Source organism: Microtus pennsylvanicus, chromosome 6 (assembly GCF_037038515.1).
Source record: "Microtus pennsylvanicus isolate mMicPen1 chromosome 6, mMicPen1.hap1, whole genome shotgun sequence".
NCBI lineage: Eukaryota > Metazoa > Chordata > Mammalia > Rodentia > Cricetidae > Microtus > Microtus pennsylvanicus.
The window spans coordinates 31600424-31614442 of NC_134584.1; the positions used below are offsets into that span (position 1 = coordinate 31600424).

The 14019-nt window shown below is 35.9% G+C and overlaps 1 protein-coding gene across 1 annotated transcript in view; it reads right to left on the reverse strand.

Moving 5' to 3' along the window:
- Positions 1 to 1630: 1630 nt before the first annotated feature.
- Positions 1631 to 14019, reverse strand: part of Plcxd3 (phosphatidylinositol specific phospholipase C X domain containing 3) — a 155821-nt gene continuing 143432 nt past the window's right edge. Inside the window, exons 3-4 of the mRNA XM_075975969.1 lie at positions 5079 to 8112; positions 1631 to 5007 (exon numbers count right to left, since the gene is read on the reverse strand). Of these exons, the coding sequence (XP_075832084.1) occupies positions 7959 to 8112 (154 nt within the window). The 3' untranslated portion in view covers positions 1631 to 5007; positions 5079 to 7958. The remainder of the gene's footprint in view (positions 5008 to 5078; positions 8113 to 14019) is intronic.

Below are 14019 nucleotides of genomic sequence, written 5' to 3' on the forward strand. Positions count from 1 at the left end.
TGTTGGTATAACTAACTTATTTCTATCATATTTATATTTTATATTATATTTATCATATTTGGGAACAGATAGTAAGAATTAAGAAAGATAGCTTCTTTCTTAGTTCTCAGGAATATAAACCTATGTTTGAACATTTTACTCCTTAGAAATAACACATAGAAAAGGTCATTGAGCATGTTTATTTGATTCTTTAGGAGCAAAATCATGTCACTTGTTAGATCTTGTCAGAATCTATCAAATATGCACTTTATCAGGTCCTCTAAGGAACATTTTAGAAATGTCTTGCTTTGCTTAGTGGGAGTCTGTCACGTAGTAGGTTAAATATTTGTTGAACAAGGCTATTGAAATGTCTGCCATGAAAGCATAGCTGTGATCTTGTCAAAGAGTGTTTGTAGAACACTAATACTTCCTTCCTAAATTTGGAAATCATTACAGCCTTATATGTAGAGATCTTCTGATGTCATAAACCTACAACACATATAACAAACAGTCTTGGGTGGGTTTTGTTACCTTGACACAAACTGGAGTTATCTGAGAAGAGGAACATTAATTAAGAACCTGTCTCAAGGGCTAGGTAGTAGTAAGTAGTAAGCCTTTAAACTCAGCCCTCTGGGAGGCAGAGACAGGCTGATCTCTATGAGTTTGAGGCTGACGTTGTCTTCATACTGAGTTCCAGGGCAGTCAAGCCTACATAGTGAGACCTTGTTTCAAAGATAACAACAACAGGAAGACACACTAACACAAAAAATACCTCCATCCAATTGATTGGTAGCCATATCTGTGGGGCATTTCCTTGATTAATGATTGACATAGGAAAGCCCATCTCACTATATGAGGTGATCCTTTGGTCAGGTTTCTAGGTGGTAGAAAAAAAGGAAGCTGAGCAAGCCCTGGAGGGAAAGCTGGTAAGTATCCTTTCTCCGTGGTTTCAGCCTTGACTACAATTTCTGCCTCCAGGTTCCTATCCTGAGTTACTGCCCTGACTCTATTCAGTGATGGATTGTGACCTGGGAGTTATAAGTTGAGGTACATGTTTTCTTCCCCAAGTTGCTTTTGATCATGCTGCTTTTCACAGCAATAGAAATCAAACTAAAACTAGTGGGTTTATAAAGTGAATTTTTAACTATATTTCTTTGTCATATGCCTTTATAGTACTATTCTAGCATTTAGAATATTTTTTTAGTAAAGCATGATTTGCATCTCCCAATAATTAGGACTATTTGGTGCAACACAAAGGCAACTCTATTTCTGAAACAAATGTTTCTGTGTTATTCAGAGTGGGAGCTTCATCAGTGTATTTCCCTCACCTTAAGCTTTTAGTTTGAGAGGCTCTGTCATAGCAAAAAGTTACATTATATATTATGTGTTGATATTTACCATCCAAAGGATGGCATCAAAAGATAATTACATTCAACACTGAGACACACTTTAACTTAACCAAAACATGCAATGTGTTCTTTTATTGTCACAGAAACATTTTTTTTGTGTGTGTGTGTAAAGAAAATCCTGATGTGATGATGCCTGGGCTTTGTTTTTTGTTTTTGAAGATGTTCTTAATCATATTCAACTTGAAAGATCCATTTTGTTATAATGAAGCATGACTGAATATAAATTGGGAAAAATAAGCAAAACTGGTACCAGGACTTTATTAAGCAATTTCACTAGCTACAAATAAACTCTTTTAACATTAAGAACACAATTTCATATATTTAAAAAAATCACATCTTCTATATAGACTATAGGCATGGATTTTCATAACAGCACATGTACTGAAGTATCAACGAACAGATCCTAAAAAGAGAAGGCACAGGAATGACTTGCTCTGGTGACTTCCTGGGGTTCATGAAGGGAAACATCAGTAGCTCTACACAGACTTGTTCTCCAGCAATGAAGCAAATCAACACAAATATGTATTGGCAGCAATCACGAGATGGAAACATATGATGGGGTTTAGTTGTCCTATGTTTCTCATAGGAATTTTAAGAGAGGAGGTAGCTATCAGGAAGTTTCCAGAACTTCATTTGTCTTCAGATCATGAAGGACTCTATGTTGGAAACACTGGGCATTTATTTAGGAATTCGGGCATGGTCCCAGTGTTCTAAAGCTGATATCGGAACCAGACTTAGATCTCATAGCTCATATTCAGGGTATTTTGGTTTCAGTTCCTGAAAATCAACTGCACATACAATCTGTTTCAGCAACTCTCTGTGGCGTGGGCTTTACCCCACGGATCACTTTCTGTCCTCATTGACTGCCTAGAATCATCCTCCAACGTGGGAACAAACCCTCAGGCCTAGACCATATTTCTCTTGGATTCTTTTCTCACTCACTAAAGAGTTCATCAAATATTCTACAGTCACATAGATGACTACTTGTAATTCACAAAATAATTGTAAGGTGTTAATGAGATGGAGTGGGATGGTGGGTTCATTTGATTACTCTCTCAAAGGAAAACATACTGAATTTTAGAAACAAGCTTTGGTCTTGAGTTAGATGGCACTCCCACTTTCCAAGAGAAGTTTTTAATATGTGCCATGTGTTTGGTTGTCTCAATAACTGGGGGATTCTATTTTCAGAAATATTAGGTAGAGTCTAGTCCTCCAGCAAGCCATTATGGGGGAAAATTGAATTTGGTGGCATTCATCTAATGAAGACACTTGTTTGATTTTTCAAATGACTTTTGGGAAGATTCTTGAAAATCTTAGGCTTCGTGTAAAATAATATTTTCTTCACGAAGGAACCAAAACAACAGATTTTATGAGTTGTGTTAATATAGGAGAACGATCTCAGAGCTCACAGCCACCCAGCTGAAAAAGACTGGGAGGAATTATGCATAGTGTTACTAGATTAAAGGAAGCAATGAAGACCTCATCCATTTAAAATTGAACCTTATGTAAATAAGAATTTTAGTGGAAGCATTTCTGATGAATTATATAGAAAACTCAATTACGTATTATTTATCTGAGATCTTAATTTCACTGCTGTTCTTTCTCTCATGTGGCAACTGTAACCATTAAAAATAAATAACCAAGAATGGAAGAAATTAGGAAGCAATGTTCATAAATCTAAGCTTAAAATATATTAGAGTTTTGCTTCCAATATGACCCCCTTTGTAGACTGGTTGGGAGTCTCCTGTTGCACACAGAAAGAGAGAAAGATGAGTGCTGTTATCGGTTTTGTTGAGAAGCAAATCAGATTGGAATCATCTCATGTCAATAAAACCGTGATTCTCGTAGATCCAAGGCAGTCCATCTGATTTCATATGATCCAAACTTCAAAAGCAGTGAGTTAGAGAAATGACCTTCTATGAAAACCTTACCATTAAAGTAGAAATGATCTACCAGTACAAAATACTGTGTTGGAATTTTGGCGCTGATTCTGAAGCTGATGGAAATAAAGTTAATTTAGTCTTCTGGTATATAATGAAGTTGGGGAACTAAGTGATATTTGGTACTTTCAAAAAACATAATTAATGAGCAACCTAGGCAGTGGAGTTGTGAGAACTCAGCTTCTTTCTAAAGAATCTGCTTCATAAGATTGCATAAGTGACATCTTTAGAAGAAATATAATTTTTGCAAAAAAAAATAAATTCATATGCAGCAATTCTACCAAGCCCAAAGAAAACAAAGCAAAAATGACAATGAGTTAAGGCTAGTCATGATGTGCCCTTTTTCTTTAGGATAAGTTTGATTTTTAAGAAGATACAATATAATTACTCTAACCACTGACAGTTTTGACTCATACAAATGTATGCGCAGAACTAAGAACTACAAAATTGTATCACAAGTAAAATAAAATTAACACAATTTTCTATTAACACCTTTTACAAATTCTATAGAATATTTTATTATCATCATTGGGAAAACAAACAATTAGGACATTATTTTAAACTGTACATTTCACAGGGTCACCAATAAATTATAGCAAATAGAGCATTCACACCATGTTGTCACTGAAAAACTAGTGAAAAAGGCTAAAATATAGCAAAATAAAATTTTTTAGACATCTTATTTAGCATCTCCTGAGGGACAGACACTGTGTGTTATTTTCTCTTAGCGGTTCAGGATGCAAGCACTTGACCTATTCATCTCCTCTTTGGTTGACTAACCAAAGAAAAGTTAGAAAATTGTGTGATTAAATATTTGTAAAATGGTAGGACTGAAAACTAACAGATACATGCATTTCCTGAGACTTCCAACTCTCCAGTCAGTGATTCTAACAGATAGGAACCTGGACAGGTGGCACTGCCGAAAACACCTCAGATCATTAGAGGACTCAACATCTTTGGGTGAAGATGTGTACACGATCAAACATTTATATTCAAGTTCGCATTAGATCTTGTATCTTGAGGTTAATTGACAGTATAGAGCGCTACTGCCAGAAGCTTCTATTTTCTGATGGTCTCGCTTTTTATTGGTTTTATAATGATTTTCCCCATAAGCCTTGAAAAACTGGATCTATAGTCAAGCCTGATAACACAGAATATATTGATTTCAAGAGTTAAAACTTCAATAAAACCAATTTGACTGAGTGCAACTTCAACAATGTGTGTGTGTGTGTGTGTGTGTGTGTGTGTGTCTTGCCAAATATTTTATTCTCTGATACATTCTCTGTTTGAGTTTCCCCAATATGGCTGAAAGTGAACACTGAGGTTACCATATAGAATTCCCTAAGGCTTTTAAAGGATAACTCCTCGTTCTCCATGTTCTCTGTGTAGTAAGAAGGAGACATAAATGGTAATGGCAGAAATATTTGCTATATTGGTCCTTCAGAGCAATCGACAGGAAAGCAAATTTAAAAAATGTTTTTATTGAGTATTTTCCCTTATTCCACTCACTCCTTGGCTTCATTGCCATAGGTTGAGTAAAACTTGGATTTTAGCTATTTATTTATTTTGTCTTTTGCTTTATAGGACTTGTAACACAAAGTGTTTTAAAGTGTCAGCAAAACAAAAAGTACATCAAGACATACTTGAAGCCTATGTGTAGCCGTCATGCTCCCTGGTCTCTGGAAAGACAAAACAGAGTTAAGGGTCTGATTGGATTGCATATCATCATTTCTCTATAAAATGAGTCTGCTCTATGAATGTGCTCCACAGCAGGGCCAATGACCAGAAGACACCCAAAGGCACCTTATCTCCATTCTCTTTCCCAGAAATCTCATTTAGTGAACTCTCTTGGGGTTTATTTCTATCTTAGTCCTTATTTAGAAGTTAAGGCAAGTCCATTTATCTCAGCGCCTATTATCTAGAAACTAACTGTATATCCATATGGAAATCATAAGTTCAGACTGAAAGTAATTTCTTGCTAACAAACTTCTGTGTAGACATCTTTAATGGCAAAATCCACAATACAAACAAACAAACAAACCCTCTTTCCTAGTTAAGTAATTTTAGTCTAATGCTTCATTATGTTTATTCTTCCCAGTACACATAACAATATCACAAAGTTGACTATGTGCTAACACTGTAGTAAAACATCCAAATTCAAGAAAATACAATAAAGTTACTTTAACATTGCATTCATTTTTGGCTAACAGATTAAGAATCTCTTTTTGTCATATTGTAAAGTTAAATAATTGTGTCATTGCAACTGTGCTTGGCTGTAGATGCTCATGAGGCATCAAAATTGAGTAATCACAGAGCAGATTGATTCCAAAAGCAAATTTATAGAGAATAATGTCAACAATTGGTTAAACAGAGTTCCTATTCATCTGCACAAAAGATCAAGTGAAACAGACAGATAATAGACTTGCAGAGGATAGATAAACAAAAAAGAAAAATATGCTTTGTGAATATTAAGTCCCAAGCTGTGATGGTTTTATAAAAAGTATTTTAAATGATAAACTACTGCGTTTTCAAATGTTTTGTAACATTTTCCATACATTGATAAAGGAGGATATTTTTATTTTATTGTTTAGATTTTTGAGAATGGATCTCACTATGTAGCTCAGGATAACCTTGAGCTCAAAGTATAAACCAGGCTACTCTTGAAGAAATGCTAATTCTCCTGCCTCTCATATTCTGGGATTATAGGCATGTACTACCATGCCTGGCTCTGGGATTCATCTTTAAGTTATACTACTTATTAATAATCAGTGTTTTTATTTAAAGACAATTATCCTATGTTTTCATATAATCTGTGTGTGTTTGTGTATCTCAGTATCAGCTTGCCTGCACCAGAGTATGTATGACAAATTACACACACACAACTGGAACTATAAACTTATCTGCTGCATGTACAGTCACGTTACTTATTCTAAAAAGAAACCACATTTTCCACAAACATTCTATTTGGTATATCAATTTCCCTTCACTTTCTGTAGTTGTTAGAAAGTGCAGTTCTCTAATGAAGAGCATCTATAATCTAAGTCAACTCTTGGCTATTTGTAATATTGAGATGTAAACTTTAAACCAACTCCTTATCTAGGTCAAAGGGATTAACTCATATGTGCTCCATTCAAATTAATTAAAAGCCAAGGCTATGCTTTGATTTCTCCAGGAGTACGATATGCATGGAAATCCATTATCCCAGGAAACTACTGAAGGTTAATTATTTCTATGTGTGAAGATAAAATAATCCATAATTTTAGGAACTTTAGCAATTGTATAGTTTTTAATAAATCCCTCACGATCTTCATGTGAAACATATAGAGGGGGATTGTGCCCTTTGAAGTTTGTTTTTGGAGTTGCCAAATACTACAAAGACACAAGTAGAATACAGCACTCAAAAGTGTGTTAACATTGTTTTTCTTGTATTACCAAAAGGGATGCCACTGAAACTTTGTATGAGACCTCAGCTCCTTGGCCTTTTTCTCACCGCAAGCAGCATGGAACCCAGACTGCTTACTGAATTTCAGTCTGGAGAGATCATACATACTGAAAGAATTTGTGAAGGAACTTTAGAGACTCAAAAACGAGTTTGATCGAGTCTCAAAAACGTTATTGGAATTCCCTCTGCATTTCTTCACCTTCTTTCTAAGTTATAAACATAAATGAAGCGTCTTTAAAACTGTTTTTCATAATCTGGGTTTTAGAATTATGCATTTGGAATCCCAAATATATAGGAGAGCCTTATGGTGGTCTTTCTTTCTGATTTTCGATAAAAATTAAAATTATTAAGAGAAGTTTTTATGGATTTAATTTTTTTCTGATTGCCACACAATTGTAACTTGACATTTGCAAGGCATTATTATTTAAGACTGCTGAATTAAAATTATAGCTATCTCTGATTACAGTCTTCTTTTATTCTTTTTAAAATATAAAGTTGATGCTCACAGTCTTTCCAAACAACCTTTTTGCACAGTAGTCATAGCTGCCTCACACGGAAATACTCTGCAACACCAATGTTTTCATAGAACACAAAAATCACTAATGACTGCCAATATTACCAATGCAGGGAAACAGATTTGATGCATATTTTCTATGATCAAGAATTAGCTACAATTGCCCAATTGCAGATGACTATGGAATATTTTATCAAATCTCACAAAACAAACACATTTCAGTACAACAATGTAATACACATTACGTTGGGCATTCAATTGTTTTGAGACCCATATAGCATCTAATTAGAAAGAGCGAGCAAGAGAGAGGGAGTGGAAAGGGTAAAGGGTATGAATAGTATAGGAGCCCGAGGTTGAAATTAGAAAATGCAGTCAAGTAAACACTCATGAGTTACATATCACAAACATTAATTCTTAAAAACAAAATTCACTGTTCTTTTCTATTCCTAACACTAGTAGTAGATTTTGCTCACCAAATGGGAAATGACATATTTATAGTAATGCAGAATATGGTTACAATCACTGAAGACACGGTATTCCCTCTTTTCCCACTCACTACCATCCCTAATTCCTTCAGAGACTTGGTGGAATAGGAAATTCAGAGGGTGTATTGATAATATGTCTAATACAATGAGGCTTCTCTATCTTACTCATGGACACTCCAAAGAGTAATATCAAGTGTTGGCTTCTCCTTCATCAAAGACATAGTTGAGTTTTATGACAGTGCTGATAAAATCACCAAGTTCTACAAAATCAGCAGTGACAATATTGATGCCACTCTCTCCTGGCTTCTGGGTGCGGACCCACTGCATCATGGCCGGAAGAGCTCTGAGAAAGGGAACAAAAAGAGAAGTTAAATAAGGCATGGTGCATCATGGCTATCTCAGATACAAGCACAGGTAAAAATGTGTGAAATTGCTAAAATAAACTACAGTGAATTCTTGAGTCTTTTTAAATTTATTCATGTGTATATGCATATGCATAAATCACAGTGTGTACATGAGGAGGTCAGAGGAGAGCTTGTAGGGATTGGTTCCCTCCTTCCACAGTGCGAGTTTCAAGGATTAGACTCAGGCTGTCGTGCTTGATAGCAAATGCCTTTACAAATGCTGTTGAGACATTTTCCTGACCCTGAATTCTTGTAAATAAAACCTGAATAAGAGATCTTAGCATACTGCTCTACACTGGACTCTTCAAGTTCGGAAGAGTTATACTTTATACTTTATATATGTTATAAAGTATATACTGTTATACTTTACAATGAATCTTGAATTTTTCCCTGGTTTTGCACACTATAATTTCATACCCTGTGGGATGACGAGGTGAGAAATGAATCCTTGTACTTAGTAAATATTTATCACATAGCTATTGTTTTGGGGAAATGTATTAAGGTGTAAATTGCCACAAAGCAAAATATTTCTGTCTTTAAAAATTTTATTATTTGGTGATAAGCAGGTGAGCAAAGAAGAAAGTCCCAATAAAGTATAATTATTGCTCTTTCCTTTCAGCCTGTTAACTGAGTTCCTAGTACTTAGGAGTTCCCATTATAAGCACTTGAAATATTCAAGAGAATGAAAAAGAAAAATATTAGCATATAGGGTCAACTAGTTGACTCAGTAGTTAAGAGAGCTTGTAGCCATGTCTTTTGAGCTGAGTTTGAGCCTTGGGGAAGGCAAAAACTAACACCTGAATATTGTTCTCTGTCATGTGCACTGTGGTGTAATACACATATATCATTAGTAAACAAATTAATGTAGAAAATGTAAGTTTACATTTTAATAAATAAAGACATACAATAAATGATAAAATTAAGTAAATTGTTGCAGTTTGGCAAGAGAAAACAGATGCTATAAAATAAAATAAAGAAATAAAGACAGCAATATAAAGCTGAGAAAGAGAAGTGTATATTACATTACAGCTTTGAACTCTCATTTATTAGACCTCACTGATAAGGGGATATTTGTACAAAGTTTTTTTTTTTCCTTTTTAAACAAGGAGTTAGTCACATGGCTGTCTAGAAAAGGCATCTTAACTACTGACATGGCCCAAAAAATGTAGGATAACTAAACTTAGGAAAAGGAATAGAGAATAGTGAAAGATAGTGAGGACTATGAGAAAATCGTGTTGATTCCTGTCAGGAATGTGTATCAGATACTTTGCCTAATGCTGTGACAAAAATAAAAATGTCAAAAGCAATTCGAGGTTTTATTTCATAGTGGAGAAGGCATGGCAGTGGGAGAGTGGAAAGCTGGTCACGTGGGGTCTGCAGTCAGAGCAGAGACAGAGAAACGCTAGATACCAGGAACATATTCAGAGTGCTGTCTTTCTTCCTCAGTTAAACTTCTCCAGAAAAACTCACACAGACATACACAAAGGCTTGACTCCTAGGTTATCCTAAAACGCAGTCAAGTTGACAATGAGGAACCACTATCAACAATCCACCCTTTGTCAACATGATACCTAAATACAAGTTTTTAAAAAATTATTATTAATTTTTAAAGATTACAATATAATTGCAACACATACAATGTATCAGAATATGAAGCTATGGATTCCAATCCTAATGGCTATATCCATAAAATCACTCTGGTACCTAAGCCTCAAGGATCTTGGTATAAGTGGAGACAGAAAAATTGTAAAAGCCTGAAGATCAGGGAGTTGGGTGTAAAATTGCTCATCCTAGAAATGTCAGAAGCTACACCCATAAAATCTCATCATCAAGGCTGGTTAGACATGAGCTGAACAAGGACAGCAACAATAGGCATGATAAAGTAGATGAGAGAAAGCCCACAAGGCCGCAAAACTACACTAAGTACTACATCATTTTAAAATCACTACGATCCACCCCTTGTCTCTATGGGCTCATGGACATTTCATAATTTTAAACATTTTCAATCTAACTTCAAAATCCCCATAGTCTTAACAGGCAGGATCAATACCACTCAGAGCCAAAAGTTTCTTCTGGGATTCAAAACCATTTCATAATTGAGCACTCTGGAAAAAAATGTAAACAAGTCAGTTATATTCTTCCAATATTCAACGTCACAAAGTAAGCATTCTTATTAAAAATGGATGGATAGGAGAATAACAAAGAAATGCCTGACCAAAGCAAACCCAAAACCCAACAGGGAAAACACCAAGCCTAGCTACTCTGTCAAATACCCAAAATGTGTGGTGTCACCAAGGTTCTTGCAGAACAACCCCCCTGGTACCTAGAATACATGTAGCCTTCCCTGGATCCTGTTTCACTCCATGATTTTCTTTGCAAATATCCAACAGTCATGGCACCTCCAACATCCTGAGTCATCCATTGTGACTTAAACTTCAGTACAGCTTCCTCCAACACCCTCTCAAGACATCCTTGCAGAGAATCAAATTATGTCACAGATTTTTGTAGCTTTCACAGCTTTTTGGAGCCTCATTTCCAGCTCCTATCACCCATTCATTTTACATTTTGAATTTTTATAAAATCAGAACTCTATGAATGATGCTGCAAACTCTACTGCTAGTTAAGATGTAGTCTGGTCCTTTTTACCATAGCTGCAAGGGCCTTTGCACACTTAGTGACTGAACTTTGGGGAAAAATTCCTAAATGGTTGTTTTGGAGCTGAGAACCCCTTTGGTGGTATAAATAAAGCAGTCTCTCTCCTTTCAAATGAAATTTGTTTTGTTTTGTTTGTTTGAAGTCTGGAGTCTTTGTTCGTATCTTGTCTTCAAGGCAACTTTCTATTTCCCTATGTGAAATGCGAGTTTTTTCTTTAATTGCCTCCCTTCTTACTGTAAAACTAGGTAAACCCAGGGAGCAGTAGCCACACCACAGCCTGAAAAGCTATGTTGTTTGGAAACATCTCCCACGGTGTTAGCAACATGAACAGCACATAGTTGGTGGAGCAGAATGAGAAAATCAGAAGCCAATGTGTGCATCTATAGCAACTGACCTTCAAAAATGGTGTGAGGAACATGAGTAGGAGAAAAGATGGACTTTTCAATAAGCGGTTCTAGAAACTGGGTCTTTGTAAGCAGAAGAACTAAGTAGGATCTCTATCTCTGCACAGTTACATAAAAATTAGGATGAGCTGCATTGAAAATGCAAATACAACATGTAACTAAGACACTATTAGAATAAAACATAGTCGGAACACTTCAAGACATTAGAACACAGGGCTTGCAGAAACAAGATCATCTCTTTCCTTTCCACAAGTGAAAATAGAAAAAATAGGACTAAATAAAACTTATAGTTCTTCACAGCTAAGAAAACAATCAACAGAGCAGAGTCAACCCACAGAACAGGAGAATAAACTTGTGCTGTATATAGTTAAGTTAATATCCAAATTACAAAGATAACCTAGAGTACTAGGTAGAAAATGCAAGTCAAATTTCATCCAACGAATAATCTGTTCTAAATCTGCACAGTAAACTTAATATACATTTCTCAAAAGAAAATGTAAATAACTAGCTTATATATGAAGTTTTGAGAATCATCTGCTGCTAAGAAGATAAGATCATAGCAAAATTAAATCACTTTAGTTAGATAATTGTTATCAAAAAAGAGGTGAGTTTAGGCATCATCTCTGGGGTAGCACGTTTATAATATGTGAAACCCTGGGATCAGCACACACACACACACACACACACACACACGCACACACACACACACACACACAAAGATAACAAATGACTGTGAGGATACAGTATAAGGAAACCCTTGCACACTTTAGAGCATATATTAAAAGAGCCATTATAGAAAATAGAGATTTTCCTCAAATATTTAGAAAGAGTATCATTATATTGGATGTTAGCCAAAGCAATAGAATAAATGTATCAAAATAATGTCTGTACTTACATATTAACACTCTTCTATTAAGAAAAGTCAACAAATGGTAACAACCTAAATGGCCATCCACAGATGAATAGATGAACTTAAAGGAATACTATTCAGCTGTATAAAGAATAAAGTGCTGCTATTTTCAACAACATTGATGGAACCGGAGGTCACCACATTAAGCAAGCCAGAAACAAAAGAAGACACATATCATGTGAACTCACTTACACGAGGGGTGTAAAAAAAGTTTGCCTTGTAGATATTGGGAGTAGACTGGTAAATACAATGCCTACAAAACATTCAAAGCTAGACTTATGAAAAATTCAAAACTAGACTTACGAAGAAGGGATAGTAAACAGGTTGGTAGTGAGATTGAAGTCATTTGTTCCTACACACAGAGAAAAGTAAGACAAAAACTCGTCTTCAAACAAATGGTAATGATAACATACTATCTATTTGTAGAATAAGCTGGAATAAATGATGTTGAATGTTTTCCTACAAGGAAAAGATAAATGTTTGTGGAGATCAATGTGTTTACCTTGGTTTGAACATTGCACACCACGCCTTTAATGAAGTATCAGCTGGTGGTCCATAATTGTGTATCCAGTTAAGTAAAAGATGGTGGATTCTGAGGTTAATCAAGACCGAAACAATGTATCCTGCTTTGGAATAGCAACAACGTGTCTTTGAAATAGTGACAAATGACAATTTGTGTGGGATTGGATGCCGACAGAAGAAAGAGGTCATGGATTAAACTAGATTTCTAATAAAATTCAGACATTTACTATATTGGAAAGATCAGGATGATATCTTTCTGTCACAAGAGGTAAGTTTAGAGTCAGACACCAAGATGCCTGCAGAATGCATGCATTGAGACCTTAAGTGGCTATTAACAAAAGCACAGACACCAGCTAAAGCAACATTTGATGAGGATGCTATATGTGGATGTTTCTCCAGATACTGGAAAACGTATCTGTACAACTGAATCCATTGGGGCAAAGTTGGATGAACAGCCTTTGGCTGCACTAAAGCTTTCAATCATACCTTTAAGATCCTGATCCATATTCCTAAATCTCTTCATTATCACATTCAAGACACACTGAGATGGATACCGCTGCTTCTCAAACATTCTCAGCGGTCCACTGCCTCCAAAAACAGACCAGTAGGTGGGGGAAATTTAGTTCTCACAGCCACAGTTACAGAAGATTCTCATCTTAACCACTCTGGATCTCTGGATCAAAGGTACTCATTAGAAAGGCACTGTGCTAACGTGTGTGCAGCCCCTCAGGTTTGGACCCCATCAGTCTCTTTTGGATTTGCTGAAGAGGAGGAGGCATCCCTGCTATGAATACAGCATCACCCTTGCATTTTACAAAAGCATATATATGTATCTGTGGAAGAATGTCATGAATAGAGTCTATTTTTCAGAAAGAATGCTCTGTCAACAGCTAACTCACCCACAGAGGTAAGAGGAAGAGTAACAGATGCCAAGGCCAGTGTTGCCTGTATTTACCTTGACTGAGACTGTTTCCCAGAGTTCTTTGGTACCAGGTCACCAGAGGCTAGTCAGCACCCAAATCTCCATCTTGGATCCGTGACCATTGCAGACAGCCTCAGATGCCCTCACTACACTGAGATTAAATTCCTGGTTCTTGAATTTAGACCTATTTGTGATCTCTATTGAGAGAGGTCAGGAGAACATAAGACAGCATTTTTCCTCTCTCTCTCTCTCTCTCTCTCTCTCTCTCTCTCTCTCTCTCTCTCTCTCTCTCTTTTTGCTATAAAATAGATCGCTTTGGGGATTGGTGATATATTCTTGGAATAGCTTGCTGCCCCCCAACAAAGCACAAGTATTACATTGAAAATATTATTTCACTGAGTTAGGAGCATATTTCTATTTTCTATGCATGCAT